Below are 22,235 nucleotides of genomic sequence, written 5' to 3'. Positions count from 1 at the left end.
TATTTTGTTCTTGATAGTATTCTCAATGACATTCTTAATTTCATTTTTGGAATGTTCATTGCTAGTGTTTAGAAATACCATTGATTTTTGTATGTTTATCTTTTATCCTTCAACTTTGATGTAGTTAGCAGCTTTATAGTAAATTTTAGGGTTTTCTATATATGACTTTGTATTTAGAAATTTCACGTTTTTAAACACTTTAACTTTTATAGCTATTTCAATATTTTAAAATTAGACTTAAGTTTATGTACTTATGATGCGGAGAAGTATGATAGGTGATCAAGGAAAGACTTTCCAGAATAAAGAAATACTGTATTGGGATAAAATTTCATTAAGAACTATGGAAATACAGATTCAGGAATAAAAGGAATGATGTAAAATTTCATATTAAAGAAAATTTTGGGGTGCCTGGGTGGCTCAGTGGGTTAAAGCCTCTGCCTTTGGCTTGGGTCATGATCCCAGGGTTCTGGGATCGAGCCCCGCATCGGGCTCTCTGCTCTGCGGACAGCCTGCTTCCTCCTCTCTCTCTCTCTGCCTGCCTCTCTGCCTACTTGTGATCTCTGTCTGTCAAATAAATAAAGAAAATCTTTAAAAAAAAAAAAGAAAATTTTGTTCATGTAGTTTTAAAAATTGATGAAGGATATCAAGTTGCCTGGTATTTAGGTACCACTGTCTACAATTTAGAAGGGTTATATAAGTTTTATTTTAAAATGTCAATTTACCATAAAACAATTTGCATCTTTTGTAACTATTTACATCAGATGAAAATTTTTATGTATGGTCTATCTAAAAATGAGGGGAAAGGTGCACAGTCACATTTTCCAGAATTCTTTAAGGGACTAGAAGAGCAAAGTCATTTACACCATTGTACCAACGTGTATCTTCCTAACAGGTCTTTCTCTTTGGGATGACTGTTACCTTTCTTCGATTTGGGGAAATGCCCAAATGTCCCCTACCTTAAAAGCCTTGCCCATGGTTCATCCAACGGTGTTCATCATTAATTAATTTTGACATTACTTGCCATCTATAGCATTTTAGTAATTTCAAAGACGTTTTGGAAAAAGGTATGTTCAACTTTCATTTTTTCCCTTTTTAGCCTCTCACAATCATAAATGGTATTCGTACAGTTGCTATTTATTCTGAGGAGTCGGGAATTTAACACTGACCTACTGTTACATAGACTTTTAGTGCGTGCGCACACACACTTCTAGACTTTTACCATTGGAGGTTAACTGTCTTAGAATACATTAATAACAAAGATTAGGTTCCAGAAGAGTTGAAAGAATCAGCCTTTGTTCTCCCATGTGCACTGTGTCCAGGGCTCCCTCTAGCCGTGACGGCTCTCACTGCCCACCACTCTTTCCTAGCCCCTCCAGCGGACTTGGTTTCGCAGCGGAGAAAGATATTGCGCAAGCGCGGGGGCCGACGACGTGGCCGCGAAGACCTGGACTGGGGGTCCGCGCTGGGGGCCTTCTGCCCTCGTCCCTTTCTCTTGGCAGAGTTTCACTTAGACTCCGCGGTTCGAATCTGAGTGACGTCTCCCCACACACCATTTTGAAGGTCAGCGTGGGAAGGACTTGGGCTAGACCCGCCGTGGGTAATCAGCCCCAGTGGGCGTCACGCGAAAGCCGACCTGTGGGTTCCTGCCGCGGGAGCGAGGGCTGACGGGCGGGGCGGCCGCGTGACGTGGCGCGCTCTGGAGCGCGCGACTTGGAATGCTTTGTGAGTCCCGGCGTTGGGTCGCGCGCGCGTGTGAGGCGCTAAGAACCACGGGACCGGTCCCGGCCCAGCGCTTCGTAGCGGCGCGGCGTCTGAGGGAGCTGGTCGCTGTGCTGCGACAGCCGGGCGGGGAACTCTTCAGGTGGCGCCGAAGCGCCCGAGGTCTGGAAGGCGCAGGTGGGGCAGCGGCTGGCGGGGAAGGATTCGCCCTTGGCGCGGGTCCCCCACCCCGAAACGGGCGGGTCGCGTGAGCGCCCCGGTCCCCGCGGCCGGACCGGGCGGGGGGAGGGGCAGGGTAGAGAAGGCCCGGAGCCCTCATCCAAGTATCAGACATGGAGCTTTCGTTGAAGGAAACAATTTCGAGAGGATAGTTTGTGAAGTTCTCTTAGCCCCCATCGTATATTTATGGGACCTTTGAGCCCCGCGCTCCCTACGCCCTTCACTCCTGTTTACTGGCTAACGCTGCCTCCCACTCGCACCCCTTTGGTCGTGCACTTGGAACATCTCTGTCCACCATTCTTGCTGCCTCATAGGCGCTGTTTACTTTGCTTCGAAAATGGCTGTGGTTTTGCGCCCTTACAGCTTCGTGAAAGTTCGGTGGTCTTTACAGAATGTCAGCAACCAATAGCAATTGTTTTGGGAATGGATAACCTTCGGGTTTTGCTCTTTCTAAGGCATTTGTTCATGTTCCTTAGGGATGGATCATCGCGGAGGCCCTCTCCGACCTAATTTCTATGTCTGGAAAAAGTTTCTCCTGGAATGTGCACTGTTTCGTGACACGGCATTATTGCGTTACCGTAGGGTTGGCTCATTTTTCCAGTCACTAATGAATTGTTTTACTTGTCACTTAAGGATCCTCGAAATTTACTTTATTGCATTGTAACTTAATGGATTTGCGGTCAAATTCTTGCAGCTTCTGAAATACTGGTAAATATTTAAGAATTCAACACGTTTTCTTGGAAATGTCCAAAAGCAAAACCAAGAAAAAGGGAATGTAAGAATGTCCCCAGTTACAAACGGAGCTATTTTTCGATTGCTCTCCTTTGCAATAACAGATCCCATTTGGAGACATTTTATAGGAAACCTGTTTAAACAGGAAGGTTTTATGTTGGTACTTTCTCACCTGTGGGGCTTTCTGAAAGGTCATTTGTGTAGTTCCTCTGCCAAGAATGGATGGGAAGCTATTGGAGTGAGTTGCATACAGGTATTTGAAAAAGTTCCATCTTCGTTTATCTTGTAAAGGGCCAGGTAGGCAGGCGTTAGAGCACTTTCTGTATTAGAGGCTATTTGTGATGTTACCCGTAGCTTGTGACTGTGTTTGATTCAGAATTTTGCCTTTTCTCCCGGGATTTTTTTTTTAAGCTTACACATATGCACCCCCACACATAGTTATGTCTGAAACAAAAACGTTTTACTCCTTTTATTAGAACGTTTCAAAAAATAAATGCGCTATTTGTATCTGGAACCAGGGTTTGGGTTGGGATTTAACATGATTATACTGGTGTGGGTACTGTTTTATTTAATACTACAGATTGACATATCAAAACTTTCCGTTCTCAACTTTAAAAATGAAAGTTTGTGAGGGGCGTCTGGGTAGTACAGTCCTTTAACCTGCTGACTCTTGGTTTTGGCTCAGGTGGTGATCTCAGGGTGGTTTCCGCTCTGGTGGTGAGATAGCACCCCGCCTCCCGCTCCATGCTCACCACTGGAGTTGGCTTAAGACTCCCTCTCACTCTCCCTGTGCCCCTCCTCATCTTAAATAAATAAATCAATCTTTATTTTTTCTTCTTTTTAAAGACTTTAGTTATTTGAGAAAGAGCACAAGTTGGGAGAGAGGCAGGGGGAGAAGCAAGCTCCCTGCTAAGCAGAGAGCCTAAGGCAACTGGATCCCAGGACCCCAGGATCATGACCAGAGCTGAAGGCAGACCCTTAACTGAGAGACTCAGATGCCCTTGAATCTTTAAAAGAAATTTTAAAAATAAAAAAGGATGTGGAATCATGTAATAATGGTTTTTGTCTTTTTAAGCCGCTTGATAAGCTCTTAACTGTAATTAGGGATATCATAGGTATTATTTTTTAAAATCTTTTTTTATTCTTTTAAGTGCTATTCTGCGGTTCCTACCCTTGTGAAATGCATTTTCTCAGAGACTTCTGAGAATATATCAAATCCTGGAATAAATCCCAAATTAAAAATGCAGTATTTTAGTACAAACTTTTACTTTCTGTGCTGAAATTCCCCACTACATTTCCCCTGATAGATTTCCAGGTTTTTTTCCCCTGCTAAACTTTTTTTCTCTCCCAAGATGGAGATGCTAGCAAGAAATGCTATTTAGCAACTGACCCATGAAATTACACCACCATCACCACTCCTCCCCCCACACTTTCCTTTTCATTTCCTCCAGTGACACATTATTTCAGGAAATCTTTCAGCATACTATGCAACATAAGCTTTGATATGTAGGTATACACAAGGTCAGGTGTTGAACACCTTTTCACGTGCCATTTAAAGATCCTCTTTTGTGAACTACCTGTTCATTTTTTTCCTTATTAACAAGAATGAGAAGTTATGCATTTTAATCTGTTAGAGTTATTTTAATGGAGTTTTGGGAGGGAACAGGGCTAACTGCATGTGAGTAACCTGCCACCTTTAAGTGCAAGTGGGTAACTTTAAACTTTCATCCAGATAATTTTTTCTCATTTCTATTCTCTCCAGTGTGTGATTCAACCTCATTTTTTTTTAAGATTTTTTATTTATTTATTTGACAGAGAGAAATCACAAGAGAGGCAGGCAGAGAGAGAGGGGGAAGCAGGCTCCCTGCTGAGCAGAGAGCCCGATGTGGGACTCGATCCCAGGACCCTGAGATCATGACCTGAGCTGAAGGCAGCGGCTTAACCAAGCACTGAGCCACCCAGGTGCCCTCAACCTCATTTTTTAAAAAGATTTTATTTATTTATATGACAGACAGAGATCACAAGTAGGCAGAGAGGCAGGTGGGGGTCGGGGAGCCGCTGAGCAGAGAGCCCGATGTGGGTCTTGATCCCAGCACCCTGGGATCATGACCCAAGCCGAAGGCAGAGGCTTTAACCCACTGAGCCACCCAGACGCCCCTCAACCTCATTTTTTTTTTAAAGGATTTATTTATTTATTTATTTATTTATTTATTTATTTGAGAGAGTGTGTGGGCATGAACAGTAGGAGCAGAGGAAGAGAGAATCCAAAGCAGACTCCTTACTCAGCACAGAGCCTGACTCAGGGCTCAATCTCAAGACCCTGAGATCATGACCTGAACTGAAATCAAGAGTCGGATGATTAACTGAGAGAGCCACCCGGGCGCCCCTCAACCTCATTTTTAATTAGCTGGATATAATCTGGATTTATATTATAATGAATTTTAAAATGAGGCTCTTTGGTTCCAACATTAGATACATGGTAGGAAACATTTATTTATTATATGAAACTAACAAGAAAATTATTCAGTAGATATATTCTAACTTATTCTCTCCTGTTTTTAATTAAAATGACATTTAGGAATAAGGGCATTATTTATCTATTCAACAAGTACATATTGAGTGCATTCTGTATATCAGATATAGTAATTGGGTTAGAGAATACAATAATGAACAAGACAGACCAATAAGCCTCCTATCTTTTTGAAATATGTTTACATAGGAGAAATTGATGATAATTCAGTAAACAAATAGTTAAATTAGATAATTAAAATAATATTTTCTCTTTGACAGAAATGGAGCAAGAGCCACAAAATGGAGAACCTGCTGAAATTAAGATCATCAAAGAAGCATACAAGAAGGCCTTTTTATTTGTTAATAAGGGACTGAATACAGATGAATTAGGTCAGAAGGAAGAAGCAAAGAACTACTATAAGCAAGGAATAGGACACCTGCTCAGAGGAATCAGCATATCATCAACAGAACCTGAACACATAGGTGCTGGGTGGGAATCTGCTAGACAGATGCAACAGAAAATGAAAGAAACACTACAGAATGTACGTACCAGGTTGGAAATTCTAGAGAAGGGTCTTGCCACTTCTCTACGGAATGATCTTCAGGAGGTGCCCAAGTTATATCCAGAATTTCCACCTAAAGACATGTCTGAAAAGTCACCAGAGCCTCAGTCCTTTAGTTCACCTCCTCAGCACACTGAAGCAAATGGAAACACTTCAACAATAAGTACAGGGTTGGTTCCTGCACCTAGTTCTTTATCCTTACCATCTCAGAGTCATCCAGCAGAAGCACCTCCTGCTTATACTCCTCAGGCTGCTGAGGGTCACTACACTGTATCCTATGGAACAGAATCTGGGGAATTTTCATCAGTTGGAGAAGACTTTTATAGGAATCATTCTCAGCCACCTCCTCTTGAGACCTTAGGGCTAGATGCAGATGAGTTGATTTTGATACCAAATGGAGTACAGATTTTTTTTGTAAATCCTGCAGGGGAAGTTAGTGCACCTTCATATCCAGGGTACCTTCGAATTGTGAGATTCTTGGATAATTCTCTTGATACTGTTCTAAACCGTCCTCCTGGGTTTCTTCAGGTAAGCCAAAGAAAAATGTAAACATAATTTGAAATATGTATATATACATTTTTTTGTTTGACAGTATTTATTATGTGTCCCTGACAATAAGTGCAGAAAGATCATTCTAATAGTTTATTTTTCTAAAGATACAAAATTGTGTTGTTTTTTCAAAATTGTGTTTTAGTATTAAAATTGTGATGACAAGACCGAAGGGGCATCGGAGCATTCATCCTTAAAATTTTAATTCTTTATTGAAGAAGAAACCTAACAACTTCAGTTTCAAAAGTGATTTATGTAACTCATGTGGATGTGTTACTGTAAACTGCCACAAATGTCAAGCCCCATCTGAGGGGTTGATCTGGGCTAGACCCAGCCCGGTATGTAGAACAGTGGTCCTCAACCAGGAATGATCCCCCCACTCCAACCCAAGGACATTTTGACAATGTCTGGAGACATTTTTGGTTGTCACAGCTGGGAGGTGGGTTGTACTACTGCTACTGGCATATAGTAGATAGAGACCAGGGGGGACTGCTAAACCTCTAAACAGGATCATTTTCATCAATCAAAATTAACCCAAAATGTTAATCATGCAGAGGTTAAGAAACTTTGGTATAGAAGTAGAGATTGCAATGATAATTTAAGATGCATTTCTAACATTCCAAGCAGATAAATTTATTGGCATGCCCTTGGTCGAAGAGTAAAAACTGTTGCTAAATAACAGCTGGTGTTGTTAGGGCACTGCTGTGGAATTAAGGCAATATTTGAAGGTGATGTTGGAATAACAATCTGTTTTTAAAAGACTGGACATCAGTACAGAGAGTTGGGTTCTAGAAATGAGGCCTCCTTTACGCTGGGTATAGCAAAGAATTTCACATGCATGTAAGGAAGATGAATGTTTGAGCAAAGCAGGTCTTTTTGTTCAGAGTCCAGATGATGCAGTTGGTTTAGTTACAGCAGTAGTAACCTAGATTGATTTGTCTTTTTTGGTATACTCCACTTTCAGCTCTTAAGCAGCTTTTACATGGAATCAACTTGAAAGTTGTTTAAAGATAATTGGAGACTTACTAGATGTGTTTGAAGGCGTTATTGGGGGCATTGGTGAAAAAAAAAAAAGACTTCATTATTGGATAGGAAGAATATTTTATATCCCTGTAGGTTATTTTAGGAAAGAATCTTTGAGGTAGAAAGAGTAGACATTACTGATTGGGATTGTGAGGAGGCTGATTAAAGCTGTAATACTTTTTGCTGACCTGGTAGTAGGGCTGTGTAGTAATACTGGAATTTAAAACCTTTGGTTGGGGAGGTGAGAGGGTGCCTGGATGGCTCAGTCAGTTAAGTGTCAGACTCTTGATTTCAGCGCAGGTCATGATCTCAGGGTTGTGACATGGAGCAGAGCTCCACGTTGGGCATGGAGCCTGCTTAAGATTCTCTCTCTCCTGGTGCACCAGGATAGCTCAGTTGGTTGAGTATCTGCCTTCGGCTCGGGTCATGATCTCAGGGTCCTGGGATTGAGCCCTATGTCTGGCTCCCTGCTCTGCAGGGAGTCTGCTTCTCCCTCTGTCTCTGCCCTTCCCCTCCTGCTTGTGCTTCTCTCTCTCTCTCTCGAATGAATAAATCTTAAAAAAAAAAAAAATTCTCTCTCTCCTCCCTCTCCCCCCATAATGTACACACATTCATAATACATACATACATACATAAAATAAAGTACAATAAAAAATAAAAAACCTTTGGGGCCCAGGCTACTGGAGATGATGGAAAATGAGTATCAGAAACACTCTACTTGGTTACATGAGCTCAACCATTAAAATGATTTGTTCTCTAGTAAAAATTTGTCCTGTTTGAGTGCTTTAAATAAAGTGTTTTTAATCTTTCTAGTATCTCCTATTTTTGGTTGTAAATAATAAATAAATTGCACCCAAAGTTTAATTTGATCTCTTGAAGGGGCTCTTGTTTCCATGTATTCAGGTATTTCTAACAGTGACCTAAAGGCAGTTAACATGTGTTTACTGAATGTCTCTGTTCTAAAAAACAAACACTAAATCAACTGAGTATTAGAAGTTAAATATAATTTTTTAAAATATAACTTCTTAAAAAATAAAATATAACTTCTTATACTGCAGAAATCACTGTAGGTCTGTTTGTGAAATTAGAAATTAATTTGGTCTTAAGTAGGCAGGCATAGAATTCTAGGGTTTCTAAAAACTATATTTCTTTAGGTTTTAGTTTAATATACTTTTTAAACCTATTAAATTTGTAGTCAGTTCATTAGAACGTAGACATAAGGTTGTCCTCTGAAAGTGAATCTGGGAAAAATCAGCCTGTGGTGGATAAGCCCTCCAACCTGTAATGACCTACCATGAGAAAGGTCTACAAAGTTTCGGTTCGGAAGATTTGGATACCCCAGTTAAATCAAGATGTCCAGAATGTAGAGAAATCATAACAATAAAGGAAACTTTACCAAATTTTAGTTATTTTAAGTGCAACCTTCGCAACTTTTTTTGGTCAGTTTCATATCTCTGCTATTATTACTTTTTTTTTTTTAAAGATTTTGTTTATTTATTCAACAGACAAAGATCACAAGTAGGCAGAGAGAGGAAGAAGCAGGCTTCCCACTGAGCAGAGAGCCCGATGTGGGACTTGATCCCAGGACCTGGGACCATGACCTGAGCCGAAAGCAGAGGCTTTAACTTCACTGAGCCACCCAGGCACCCCTATTATTACTTTCTTAATATTTCAATTTAAATGTTTCATTTGTTGGTGTTCCTGGGTGGCTCAGTTAAGTGTCCAATTCTTGACTTCAGCTCAGATCGTAGTCTCAGAGTTAAGATTCTCCCTCTCACTCTGCTCTACCTCCCTTCTCTTAAGTAAATAGATAGAGAGATAGATAGATAAATAGATAAATAAATGTTTCATTTGTTAATTTTATCATCCTAACCAATATAACAGCTGGGAAATTGAGGGATAGATGTATTTTTTTCTTAATATGTTGAAATATATTACTATTCAAATTTAAATAATCTGGTATATTAAAGTCATTTCGTATCACTCATGGCAGTACATCATACTTTGGAAGACACATAATCAGTTTTATTATGACTTCTCTAAAGCTTGACTTGTAAAAGATGAAGAGTGGCGTTTGAGGTGACTGAAAAAGAGAGTCTATAAAAGAAGAATTTAAAAAGGTTTATTAAGGACTTTCCAAGAAAGAATCAGACTTGGATACTCTGATCCTTTTAGGTTTATATTCTGTTGGTCAGAGATGATGGCAGTGTACCAGAATTTTCCATTTTTGTTATATGAAATCTTTCATGCTTTTTGACTCATTTAACAATATTTTGATAGAACTTAATGTTCTATTCTAGCTATGTCAAGTCAGGTTCTCAAACTTAGTTAAAAAAAAATTTAAGCAGTGTTGTGAATGCTGGGTTTCTTTTTTTGTTTTTTGTTTTAGATTTTGTTATTAAGAGAGCGTACCGTGGGGTGAGGGGCAGAGGGAGAGGAGAGAGAGAATCTCAAAGCAGACTCCGTGTTATCTCATGACCCCTAGATTGTGACCTGAGCCAGAATAAGTCAAATGTTTAGCCAACTGAGCCACCAGATGGCCCTGTAAATGCTGGGTTCTAATTAAAGGAATTGTTTGGCTTCTCTGGTGCCAGATTGCTTGTGTCTAGATACTGTCTCCACTTTTTTCACAGACTCAGAGCAACTTAATTAACCTCTCTGTGCCTCAGTTTTCTTGTACACAAAATGACAATATCTAACTTCATGGAATTGCAAGCATTAAATCAGTAAATATATGTACTTGAAAATGGTTTGATTTTATTTCCACAAAAGCATGTCTAATTTGAATTATAAAGAAAGTCTTAATTTACTTTGTTATTTATTTTAAACTAAACTCATTATTGGTTATCTGTGGGCTATTTAAGGCCACTAATTTGAAGACTGTAGTGGAGTAATCACATTTTTAGAACAGTTCTTGTGAGTGATCAACACAAAGATCAGACTAGCAAATGGCTAATTTTTAGTGGGGATTTGTTGATGCTAATGATTCTGTAAAGCCTTGTAAAATGCATTTAGAATTTTGAAATGTTCTATGGTATAACAATTCTCAAACCAGTGAAAACCTAGTTTTATTCATTGATTTTTTTTTTCTAATTAATCCTTTCAGGTTTGTGACTGGTTATATCCTCTAGTTCCTGACAGATCTCCAGTTCTTAAATGTACTGTGGGAGCCTACATGTTTCCTGATACCATGTTACAAGCGTCAGGATGCTTTGTGGGGGTTGTCTTGTCTTCTGAATTACCAGAGGATGATAGAGAACTTTTTGAGGATTTATTAAGACAGATGTCTGACCTTCGGCTTCAGGTAACTTGTGTGATCATCGTTAGGATGAAATCTACTTTAATGTAAGCACTTAAACTTTTAAAGAAATTGTAATAGGATGTTATATGATCAAAATTAGAAAAATGAGAATATATAATTTGCTCGTGTGTTCACAAATACTAGTTAGAAATTGGCCATAAATAGTGATAAAGGTCTTGGGCTTTAGAGTCAGTTTACCTGGATTTGAATTTGAACTCTTGCATTAGTAACTGTTTTATTAAAGTTATTGATCTTCTTTTTAGTTTCTCTATCATAAAATGGGAATAATATCTACTTTATTGGGCTGTAGTAAAGATTAAAGTTTAATACATTAACTGTCTTATATCAGTGCTGACAAGTAATAATGTTCTGTGAATGTTAGCTCTTGTTATCACCACAGTCTTCCTGTTCAATTGGAAAAATAGCCTAATGGGACTGAATGGTAAAGTGAAGGTAATTTTGGCATTAGCAGATGGGTTGTGTTGGACGTTTTAGGGATATGATTGTCATTTTGAGGAAGAAACAGGTTTTACTTGAGGGAATCGTCTTTGTTCTTGTGATAAATAAAACTAAATAAAGAGAAAATAAAGTGCAATTTAAAATATGGCCTGTCATCCTATGAACTTGCCTAATTAAGCTTTTTTTTTTTTCTCCCCATGTTTTGATCTGTCATAAGGAGTTAAAATACAGAGTATTAAGGAGAGGTGTTTTCAGGTATTCTTCCCCATCTTGATGTGGGACAAAGGGGGGAAATATTTTTGATTCTGAAGTTGAAGGAGATTGACAGCATGATAGTATACTCTTTTATTCTCCGCTTCAGTCCATTTATATTCAGAATCTCTTCTTTAACTAGGTAATATGTTAAATGATGGATGGGAAAACAGAACAAGAGACTGACTTTAAAGATACCATTTAATAGCTCCTATTCTCAGGCACTTACAGTCTGCTAAATAATCACAGTGCAGGATGATGATAGCTAATGAAATAAAAGTTCAGGAAGGAGATCAGGGAATATTTCACAAAATAGTTGCCTTTGGGTTCAGTCTTAAAACCTCTGTTCCTGTTTTCTTAGGAAGTAGAATACACTTTCATTCCACACCTATCTTGAAAAGATCACATAAGAACAGACTACTCACTAAGCATAAGGTCAGAGCCCTCTCTAGCGTTAGGTGTATGGACCATATTATGAGAATGATCTGGTGATCATCACACAGTTTAGCATAGCCAATGCTATACACTTAAACTATGGTGACAAAACATCTGGTACCCTTACAGAAATGTGCGTAGCCTCAGTGTACATATGAAGAGTAGTTGACAAAGGCAAAAACATGGTCAAACGGAAGAGTTTCAAGTCTTAGTTTTGCTGTTTACTGGCTGAATGAAATGGCATTCTTAATTATTTCAGACCTATCATGGAGCAGTTTCTTCCTTCACCCCTACATTCATTGGACCTATCTTACTTTTATATGTTTACTTTTTGGTTGCACATCATTTTTAGTTTGCTGTGTTGTCCCATAACTCCCAACTGTAAATGAAAGTTAGTTACTAGCTATAATTTTGACTTGTCTTTACTCTTAAGTATTCATTCAGCAAAGTATATGTGAGCAGAATACCTTCAATATTAAGTGCAAAAACAGAAGACAAAATCAGTCTTCCAACAATGCATAGTGGTTAAACTGGACATGAGCCTTTGATCGCACTTAGTTTTACACACGTTTCCTAAAACTTACCATTTGTTATTTAATTAAATTCAAATGTAGCTACATCTGACTTAATGATAACTTATACTAACAACTTATCTAAGTTTATCTTTTATGCTTTGTCTTTAGAAATTTGGTTTAGCCCATATGCTGTGAACTAAAGAACTCAAGGGATTGAGGTTTGGTGATGAGATAAAACAAAAGTATAGAGAAAAGACCAGCAAAAGTGGTTGTATTTATAGACTGTCAAACACATCAGTGTTTGAACAAGCACATTATTAGAACATAATTTAGAGAAAATTTGAATTTGACCTAAGGTTTAGTCTACCCCCCTAGGCAAACTGGAACCGGGCAGAAGGAGAAAATGAATTCCAAATCCCTGGAAGAGCTAGATGCTCCTCTGACCAACTGAAGGAAGCCAGTGGCACTGATGTAAGACAGTTGGACCAAGACAATAAGGATGTGCGTCATAAAGGAAAAAGGGGGAAAAAAGTAAGTAAAGTAAGTAAAAAGGCAATAAGGTGGTATGTGTGTGTATCCTATTCTAATGGTACCTTTTACCAGTTTCAATGATTTATAAAGTCTTATCCCTGTTTACTAAAGCAGAGCAACTTCCAAATTCACAAAATGATCACTGGCGAAAATAATTAGAATCAGCTTTAATATTGTTTTTATAGTTTAATATTGTTTATTGTTTAATATTGTTACACTGTTTTAAAACATATTCTGTGTTTTGGGTGATAGATTTTTTTGACGTATTCGAGAAATTTTTATATTTACATTAAAGCATATCTTTTATCTTTTGTGTTGTGTTGTTCTCTACCTTCCTTAATACATCAGAATCTTGGGGTTAGGTATGCTTTTCCTTATACCACCATTTTTATTCAGTCCCTTGTTTTATGGATGGTCATCAGGAAAGAGAATGAATTTTTTAAAAATATGTTTAGCAGTGGAACGCCTTGGCACAGTCACTTCAACATCTGACTTTTGGTTTTGACTTAGTTCTAGATCTTTGGGTCTTGGAATTGAGATCCACGTCCAGTTTTATTCTCAGCACAGTGTGCTTGAGACTCTCTCTCCCTCTCCATTAGCCCTTCCACCCCCCCCACTTGAGCATTCACTCTCTTATAAGTAATTAAGTTTTTAAAAAATATGTTTAGTAGTTTTTCATTTCTTAGATCCTGAGTAATGATATGTTTCAAGTGGTAGTAAGTTCAGTAAGTTTTTTTTTTTTAGTGCTAGAATGCTGAGCCTAGTGGAAAAGTTAAATTTCTTATCTCAAGAAATTTCTTGTCTATTGGGGAGGACAGATTGGAGCATTTCTAGCTAGTGTGATCATTAGATGAAGGTGCATAGGTTATATAGTAGGCTGGATTGCACCATCTAATATACAGCCTAGCTTCATCAATAAGTGTGAGCCTATGGTGATGTGGGAAGCAGTAAGGAAGGCTTCTGAGAAGGCATTGTGACTAAGATGACTCCTGAAAGATGAAGCAAAATTTGGTCATACACATAGCAGTTTGAAGGAGATTCTAGGCAGAAATAGTAACATAAGCAAATACATGAAGAAAGAAAATTGAATTACAAACAGTTCTGTATTGTTCATTGTTTTATTCCATATTGTAAGTGCTCAATAATTATCTTAGAATTATCATACCACTTGAATAGTCTGCACTTCTAAGTTTTTTTTTTAAAAATTGTATTTATTTGAGAGAGAGAGAGAGCACAAGCAAGATAGGGGCAGAGGGGAAGGAGAAGACGACTCCTGCTCAGCAGGGAGCCCAACATGGAGCTAGATCCCAGGACCCTGGGATCATGACCTGAGCTGAAGGCAGACACTTAACCAACTGAGCCACCCAAGTACCCCTTGAATATTCTACATTTATTTGTGGATTATGTTGAACATCTTAGACCAGCTTTATGGAGGACACTGGGAGTTCAAGGTGGTACCAAGGAATATATTTATTAAAATTCAAAAAAAAATTTTTTTAATTTGCACAAAAAGCAAATACGAAAGATACTTAGTGAAAAGTAATTCTACCTCCCATTCCTATCTATCCCTTAGCCACCTAGCTCCCTGCTCTAAATATATTATTGCTAGCTTCTTATCCTTGCAGATACATTGAAACATATATACATACACATTTATTTTGTGTGTGAATATACGTGTATATGCACACATTTCACATAAGAATACAAATGGAAGCATGGAAGACATACTGTTTTGCTCCTTTCTTTTTACTTAGTATGTTTGGAAATTTTTCACATCATTTAAAACTTCCATTTTTAAGAAATTTAATTTGTTAACTAAAAAAATAAAATTATATGAACAGGTATATACATTGAAAAACTCTACTCCCACCTTTGTCCATACCATTGTTCCTGCCATAGTAGGTAATCACTTTTTATCAGGATCTCTTGTGTTTCTTCCCTAGGTTTCTTGAGGCAGTTAAAAGCAAATAAAAACAGATTTCTCTCCCTTTCTTATACCAAAGGTAACATCATAGAATGTCCTGTATTTAATTTTTTTTATTTGATAATAAATTCTGGGGATCTTTCAATGTTATAAATGGAGAACCTTCTCAGTCTTTTTTTAGCTACCTCGTATTTCATTGTATGGATTTATGATAGTTTTCTTTAACCAATCTTATTGAGTCTTTGGATGATTGTAGGCTTTTGCTATTAGAAACCGCTTTTGTGAGTAGCTTTGTAGATCCATTGATTCATACATTTGTAGGTAATTCATCAGATACATTCTTAGAAGTGGGGTTACTGAGTCAGTAAATAAATACATTTGTAAGTTTGATAGATTTTGCTAAGTTGCCCTCCCTAAGGACTATACTCTTTAGCACTCCCACCGGCATTATAGGAAACCTGTTTCTTCATAGCTTAGTCCACAGAGTGAGTCATCGGCCTCTGTATTTTGGCAGTCTGATAAGAAATTGTGTATTGGAATATCTTAATTTGCATTGATTTTATTGTGAGTGCTGTTGTGTATCTGCTTAGGGGTTCTTTGAATTTTGTGTCCTGTGGGATGTCTGTTCTTGTCGTTTGTGCATTTTTTATTACTGGGTTGCTAGTCTTTCTTCCCGATTTCTGGGGGCTCTCTATGTATTAGGGCATTGGCTCATTATTTAAGATAGAAGTTGCTAATATTATGTTCATTTTGTCTTTGGGTTTTAATTAGGAATGACTTCCCCCCCCATAAAAGTTTTCGTTTCGTTTTTAATGTTTTATATTTTAAGTGAAGTTCTCTTTATACTTCCATTGGGAAGTTTGATTTTCAAGAAATTTTATAGTATTATGAGGTCTGAGTTAGCCTGCTGTTAAGTTCTTAGAATGAATAAATTTAGCTTTGACATTTTAAGTGTTGGCCCTAGTTCTCATAACAACTGTTAAATTAGCAAAATGCAGGTATATCTGTGTCCCTATTTCCATTTAGATGGAATAGCAGTGTTTATATATTTTTACTTGCTTTTACTTGATTTCTATCAAAACCAGTTTATTTGGATACATCCTTCCTTACTGATTGGGTCATTTAACAAATCTTTTAAATCTTACTGAGTACCATGTACATACTGCCATCAAGGGGTTGATAAGTTTATGAAGGAACTCATAGTCTCATCAGTTTAAATATAATTTGATAAATGCTTTGTTGGAAGTATGTTGGTATTTAAACCTTACTTTCCAGGGAGATCTTATATAAGACCAGGACATTTTTAAGCTTTATGGCAGTTGTGGTATTTTGCTTTCTGTTATAAAATATACTGGTAACTATGTTGGCTGGAGGTATTTTTATTAATTATATCTAATATTTGTTGACTTAATATTTTATTACATAATGCTTATAATATTTTCCCATTATAATTTTTCTTTATTGTTTTACATTTGAAACATTTTTACTAGGCTAAAGACACTTCAAGTGAAGAAGTTAATCTGAGTCACATTGTACCCTATGAGCCAGTTTCAGAAGAAAAAGCAAAGGAATTACCTGAATGGAGTGAGAAAGTGGCTCAAAATATTTTGTCAGGTATTAGAGTAATGTTAATTTTTTCCCCCTATAATATGAAACCTTTGGAATCCATAAGAGAATCCTTAGACAGTGTTTTGTATTTTGGTCCAAATGATCATTTTATAAATACTTTAAAACAGAAGGAACTAGTCTTTTAGAACATTACATATTATCATATAGGTAGAAATTCTTGACTATTTTCTGTTTCTCTCTAGGGAAAATTGATAGTCAAAATCTTTGGGAATCCCCAAGGATAGCTCTTCTGAACATAAAATTAGTTATTTTCCATTCTTCTTTGAAATTCCTCTTCAGTCCTTTTCTCCCGTTCTCCCCCTTCCTCTTCATCTAAGAAAAATGGTGAGGTACTCATCCCATCTTTGGAAGCAAAGTAGCATTCTCTAACCATACTGCAGTGGAGGTATGAAGAGACCTGAGGATTATATTATAGCTAAGCTGTTTGGGATGTAGGCTGTACTATTTAATTCTGGTCAGAAAGGGTATCAGATCAATTATTTTAAAACCAGAATGATCGGGGCACCTGGGTGGCTCAGTGGGTTGAAGCCTCTGCCTTCGGCTCAGGTCATGATCTAAGGATCCTGGAATCGAGCCCCTCTTGGGGCTGTCTGCTCAGCAGGGAGTCTGCTTCCCTTCCTCTCTCTCTGCCTGCCTCTCTGCCTACTTATGATCTCTGTCTGTCAAATAAATAAAATCTTTAAAAAAAAACCCAGAATGATCATTACTGACATATGTCTTTCCACATTCATTGGTTAACATTTTAGCTTTTCAACTATTTTAGCTCTCAGATTTTTAGACCTATTCTGTTTTTAAAAACATTGCCAGTCACTCTTCAGTAAGTCAAATTTGTGACCCTGTAAAGAGATCTTGACCAGTCATTTAAAAGACTGTCAATTTAGATTTCCATCACTGTACTAAAAAACCCATTAAAATAATAAAGATGTCTAAAGCAGAGGAAACCTTCAACATGAAAAACCAACAAACTAAAATAAGTGAAAATTAATTAACTAGGAACTAACAATATTTTGCCCATGTCAGAGAGCTGCTAGAGATAAGACAAAGCCAGATTTTTCAGTTACAATTTTAGCAGTTAAAATTGAGCCTTGAAAAAGAAGTTCTAAAGAAAAATCTTCACTCTTAACTATCCTGTCCCATAACTTTACAGATTGCTAGGCTATTAGGTCAGCATTCAGAAAATTTGCTTATATTCACGTATACGTAGATAACTAATTTCAAAGGTTATTTTCTTGAGTTTTTAATTCGTACTGCTCAAGATAGTTCTATTTATTATTGCTGTGTAACAAACCATCCCAATCTTAATGGCATGAAACAACAAACATTTGTGGTACTGTGGGCCAGGTATTCCAAAAGGTCACAACAGGGATGGCTTACATCTGCGTCATGATGGCAGGACCTCAGCTAGGAAGACCCAAAGACTGACTAGTGACTCAGTAACTGGGGGCTGGAATCATCTGAAGTCTCCTTCATTCCCAAATCTGGCGTCTGGGTTGGAAGAGCTCAAAATCTAGGAGTGCCAAATAGAGTACCTAGACATGGTCTCCATGTGTTTGACAGCTTAGCAGCCTTAAGCTAGTCAGGCTTCTACATGGTAGCTCAGGGTTCTAAGCATGAATGATATAGCAGACAGGCAGAAGCCACATACCCTTTCTAGCAACTTCTTGGAAATTTCCAGTATCTCTCACTACAAGAAGATAACATTTAAGGGGATGTGACATAGACCTACCCCACATCTCAATGGGAGGAATGTCAAGGTCATGTTGAAAGAACATGAACAGGTGATACTGTTTGGCTACCTTTGGAAAGTATTGTATGCCACTAAGTCTTTTTTTTTTTTTTAAGATTTTATTTATTTATTTGACAGAGAGACAGTGAGAGAAGGAACACAAGTTGGGAGAGTGGGAGAGGAGGAGCAGTCTTCCTGTTGACCAGCGAGCCCAATGCAGGGCTCGATCCCAGGACTCTGGGATCATGACTTGAGCCAAAAGCAGATACTTAACGACTGAGCCACCCAAGTGCCCCTCTATGCCACTAAGCCTTAGGCCTCCTAAGTACCACACAGACTATATGTACTGGTTCTATTCAAAGAGCAGAGCACCATTAGAATCAACTAATCCTGGGGACAGATCTCTTTAGAGATTTCAGAAAAACTCTTGAGCAGTGCATCATTTGAAAATGAGCAAAAAGCACACTCTGATAACACTTAGGGGCCTGCTTTACTACTTGAGACTTTAGTAGGCTTTTGTAACTCTTTTCTTTTCATCTTATCTCCTCAGTTCTAGCAATAGCCCTAATAGTTGATTACGTTAAAGTTATTTAACTGCCAGTCAGAGTGCATACCTTTTTATGTGCTTTTTAATAGGTAGAATGAAAACCAACTAGCTCATCAAATACTTAAGGTACAGGTAATTAAAAAAGTGGCAGAAAATATTCAAGATTTACTCCAGGGAAAGTGATCTGCTCTGTCCAGAGACTGTTTCTACCTGACTCATGCAGGGTCTATACAAAGATAAGTAATCAGGGATCTAAATTGAGCTTATTCACTTTATCCCATGGTTTGTTCCTGTCCAGTGTCTGAAGATCAGTAAAGATCAGTAAAAGTTACCGTATGGTGTTTTGTGAATATAAAAAGTGAAAAAACATGAAGTTACTGCTTAAAATTTACCTATGTAGCATATTGGCTTGAAAGGCTAGAATTACACTTTTTTTTTTCCATTTTATTTATTTTTTCAGCGTAACAGTATTCATTGTTTTTGCATAGAATTACACTTTTAAGAAGGCAACTGCCAAACATTTTAGATGGAGATTTTAATAAGCTCATATGGGAAGAGGTAGAGGATCATCCAACAATAGACTGATAAGAGCACCAGCCACTTTGGGTTAGGTTTGAGTGAGATCATTTTAAGTCATCTGGCAATTTCTCATTTATTCAGCAAACATCCATTGCCTGGATGGCATGCCATTAAATGGTTGCCTATGAGACGAATATGGATAGAATAAATCTGTATTTGGCTCTACACATGCCATTTAAAAGATCTTAATAGCTACCAGTAAAATATTAAATTTCCTGATCTTCTATTGTAATATCTTAGGTTTTAAAGTATTATCTCTGTTATACACTCTTCCATGGTGATAACTTCTTTACAATTTGCATCTAGTATTTCTCTTAATCTTATGACTTTTCACTTACCTAATTTCCATTTATTCTTAGTCATCAATAGACTCTGCCCCTCTTGTTGATTTTATTGTAGGAGTATAGTCTACTTAAGCTTTCCTTTGCTTCATTGTCATTTATGATTTCTCAGTCTTCCTTCTTCAAGTTCAGCCAGTTTTTTACTTCTTAAATCTTTTCGACCTGTAAGTTAACTGCAGACCCTTTATGTATTTTTAATAGAGGTCTTCAGTCCCTTCATTGTTATGGGAATGCCTTGCTAGAAGATAACTTGTCTGGGTTTGACACCTGGTCCTCCTGCAGGGGAGGACAGTGGGGGTAGTGTTTGAGCTGGAGGTGGACATGTTGACTAAAACAGCAAGAGAAACACAACAGTTTTTCTAATCAGTTACCACTTGGCAACTTTATTTCATTGTTTTTTATTTATTTTTATTTTTCATTGTTCGTATTTTTAAATAAACAGGATTTTCACATGTCACTGGATGCCTACTCACTCACAGGCCAGAGTAATTACATAAAAACCATGCCACAGACCTTTGGAGAATATACTTAGGTATTTTATATGTCTAGCTTTAAAAGCTGCTTTTCTCAGGGTATAGCCGAAAAGGAAATATTTAAAATTGTAAGCTCTCCAAGGCAAGGTAACACCTTCTTCTTCCTCTTAGAGGAAACTTCTCCTGGGGATTTTTCCTTGCTTTTTCCATCTCCTACCTCAAGTGTACACAGGGACTTTTCACTAGAGAAGTCTATGCTGTCCTTTTCTGTCTTGACAGTCTCATTTTTTGTCTATGCTCTAAGAAACATTGAGCAAAACCAAAGTGCTGGGAACTACTCTCATGAGAAATGGCTAAACCATCTAGGCTTCCCGTTTTCTTCTTATGTATTGAGTATTCTTCTGTCTTTGTCATTCAGGTTTATGTTATAAATTAAAAGGTGTGGAGATCATGGGATTTGGGTTCGAGGTTGAGGGAGGAACAGGACCCCCTGCCTTGTGCCTTTTGTCTAAAGCAAGCAAGCAAGAGTTCTGCCTTGATATTTGAGATCTAGCAGGTTTATTGGTTTCTTTTTCTTTTTTAAGATTTTATTTATTTATTTGAGAGACAGAGAGCACAAGCAGGCAGAGAGGCAGGCAGAGAGAGAGGAGGAAGCAGGCTCCCTGAGGAGCAGAGAGCCCGATGCAGGGCTCGATCCCAGGACCCTGGGATCATGACCTGAGCCGAAGGCAGAGGCTTTAACCCACTGAACCACCCAGGTTTATTGGTTTCTAATTTGCATCATTTGTGTCTAAACCCCTCAGCACTTCATAGAGGAAAAGTGGTACCTGGACTAAGGCAAGAACAAGGAAGCCTGGGTCCTCAAGCCAAATACTGTGTTATTGGCACCAAAACCCAAAATTAGTCCCTAACAATAGTAACAATAGTGTGGTAAATAACGTGTAGAGAGATACCTAAAAGATGTAGTAGCAGCAGAGTAATACAGAAGTATGTTACTGAGTGATCTGTGACCTAAGTACTGAAAGATGAATTTACTTAGAAAAAGTATATTCCAAGCAGAAAATCACAATTGTAAAGTTGTCTTAAAAGTTTATGGTGTGTTTAGGATCTGAACATTGAATTCCTTCGTTTTTTTTCCTTTGATTTATTAAAGGGTTTATAGGTATAATCAGCTCTAATATTGTGGACTTCTTAATTTTCCTATAAAAAGGTGCTTCCTGGGTGAGCTGGGGTTTGGTCAAAGGTGCTGAATTTACTGGCAAAGCAATCCAGAAAGGTGCTTCTAAACTCCGTGAACGGATTCAACCAGAAGAAAAACCAGTGGAAGTTAGTCCCGCTGTGACCAAGGGACTTTATATAGCAAAGCAGGCTACAGGAGGAGCAGCAAAAGTCAGTCAGTTCCTGGGTAAAGTAACTTTGGAGGACTTTACTTCTTTCAGTTAAATTAAAAATGATCTCTTAATTCAGGTTAATCTAAATGTTCATTTAGATGGTTTAACCTTAGGAGTAAAGGATTAGGACAAAGCAGTATCGTCTGGCTACTCATATTGGGGTCTATATCAACATCAACCTATCTGAGAGCCCTAGAAATATTTCAGATACTTGGTACACATTACTGATTCAGAAACAACATCTCTAGGTGATTGTTATTTGCATATTAGTTTGAGAAACATTGGTTAAAGGATTATTTTGATGTGTCAGAAAGGGGAGTGTCCATGCCTTTGAAAAGGAATGGCTCTGAATGTATTCGATATCCTTGAATATGACACGTTCTTTTAAGGACAGCTCACTGTGTCTTAGTTGGGGTGGAGTGGGAGGGATGTATTGTTTGAATTAAGCTGACTTGGTGATTCTGATGTCAGCCATCCCAAGTAATACGTCTCTTCATCTTCCTTGAGAATCATAGATCTAAAGTTTGGTATTTTAAGATGGCCAGATAACTCCTTCATGAATTATCATTAGATTTAGTAAGATTATCTTTCTGGTATTCAGTATTCTTCCAATCAGATTTTGGTTTGTTTACTTTTATATAGACTTAAATACTTTATTACTATTTCAGTGAAATATTTGTCAATATGAAGAAAACAGAAATACACATAGCTGGAAAACATGAAAGATGGACCTACAAGTCTTGTATTGCAGCAATCTTGTTTTTTTTTTTTTAAAGCAAATTGCCAAAAAGAACATTATGTTTAAGAGGCAGAGTT

General features: G+C 37.7%; 1 protein-coding gene across 4 annotated transcripts in view; it reads left to right on the top strand.

Moving 5' to 3' along the window:
• Nucleotides 1-1,420: 1,420 nt before the first annotated feature.
• The window catches only part of SPART (spartin), a 38,962-nt gene continuing 18,147 nt past the window's right edge, over nucleotides 1,421-22,235 (top strand). Inside the window, exons 1-6 of one of the 4 annotated variants that reach the window (XM_045978296.1) lie at nucleotides 1,421-1,560; nucleotides 5,461-6,272; nucleotides 10,423-10,620; nucleotides 12,654-12,818; nucleotides 16,224-16,347; nucleotides 21,239-21,433. In XM_045978296.1, coding sequence (XP_045834252.1) covers nucleotides 5,463-6,272; nucleotides 10,423-10,620; nucleotides 12,654-12,818; nucleotides 16,224-16,347; nucleotides 21,239-21,433 — 1,492 coding nt within the window. In that variant the 5' untranslated portion in view covers nucleotides 1,421-1,560; nucleotides 5,461-5,462. Of the gene's footprint in view, nucleotides 1,561-1,672; nucleotides 1,897-5,460; nucleotides 6,273-10,422; nucleotides 10,621-12,653; nucleotides 12,819-16,223; nucleotides 16,348-21,238; nucleotides 21,434-22,235 lie in introns of those variants that run through there. The other 3 variants (XM_045978295.1, XM_045978293.1, XM_045978294.1) reach the window with 3 other exon arrangements.

The sequence above is a fragment of the Meles meles genome, chromosome 14 (genome assembly GCF_922984935.1).
Source record: "Meles meles chromosome 14, mMelMel3.1 paternal haplotype, whole genome shotgun sequence".
Taxonomy (NCBI): domain Eukaryota; kingdom Metazoa; phylum Chordata; class Mammalia; order Carnivora; family Mustelidae; genus Meles; species Meles meles.
This window is presented reverse-complemented; position numbering and strand designations above follow the sequence as displayed.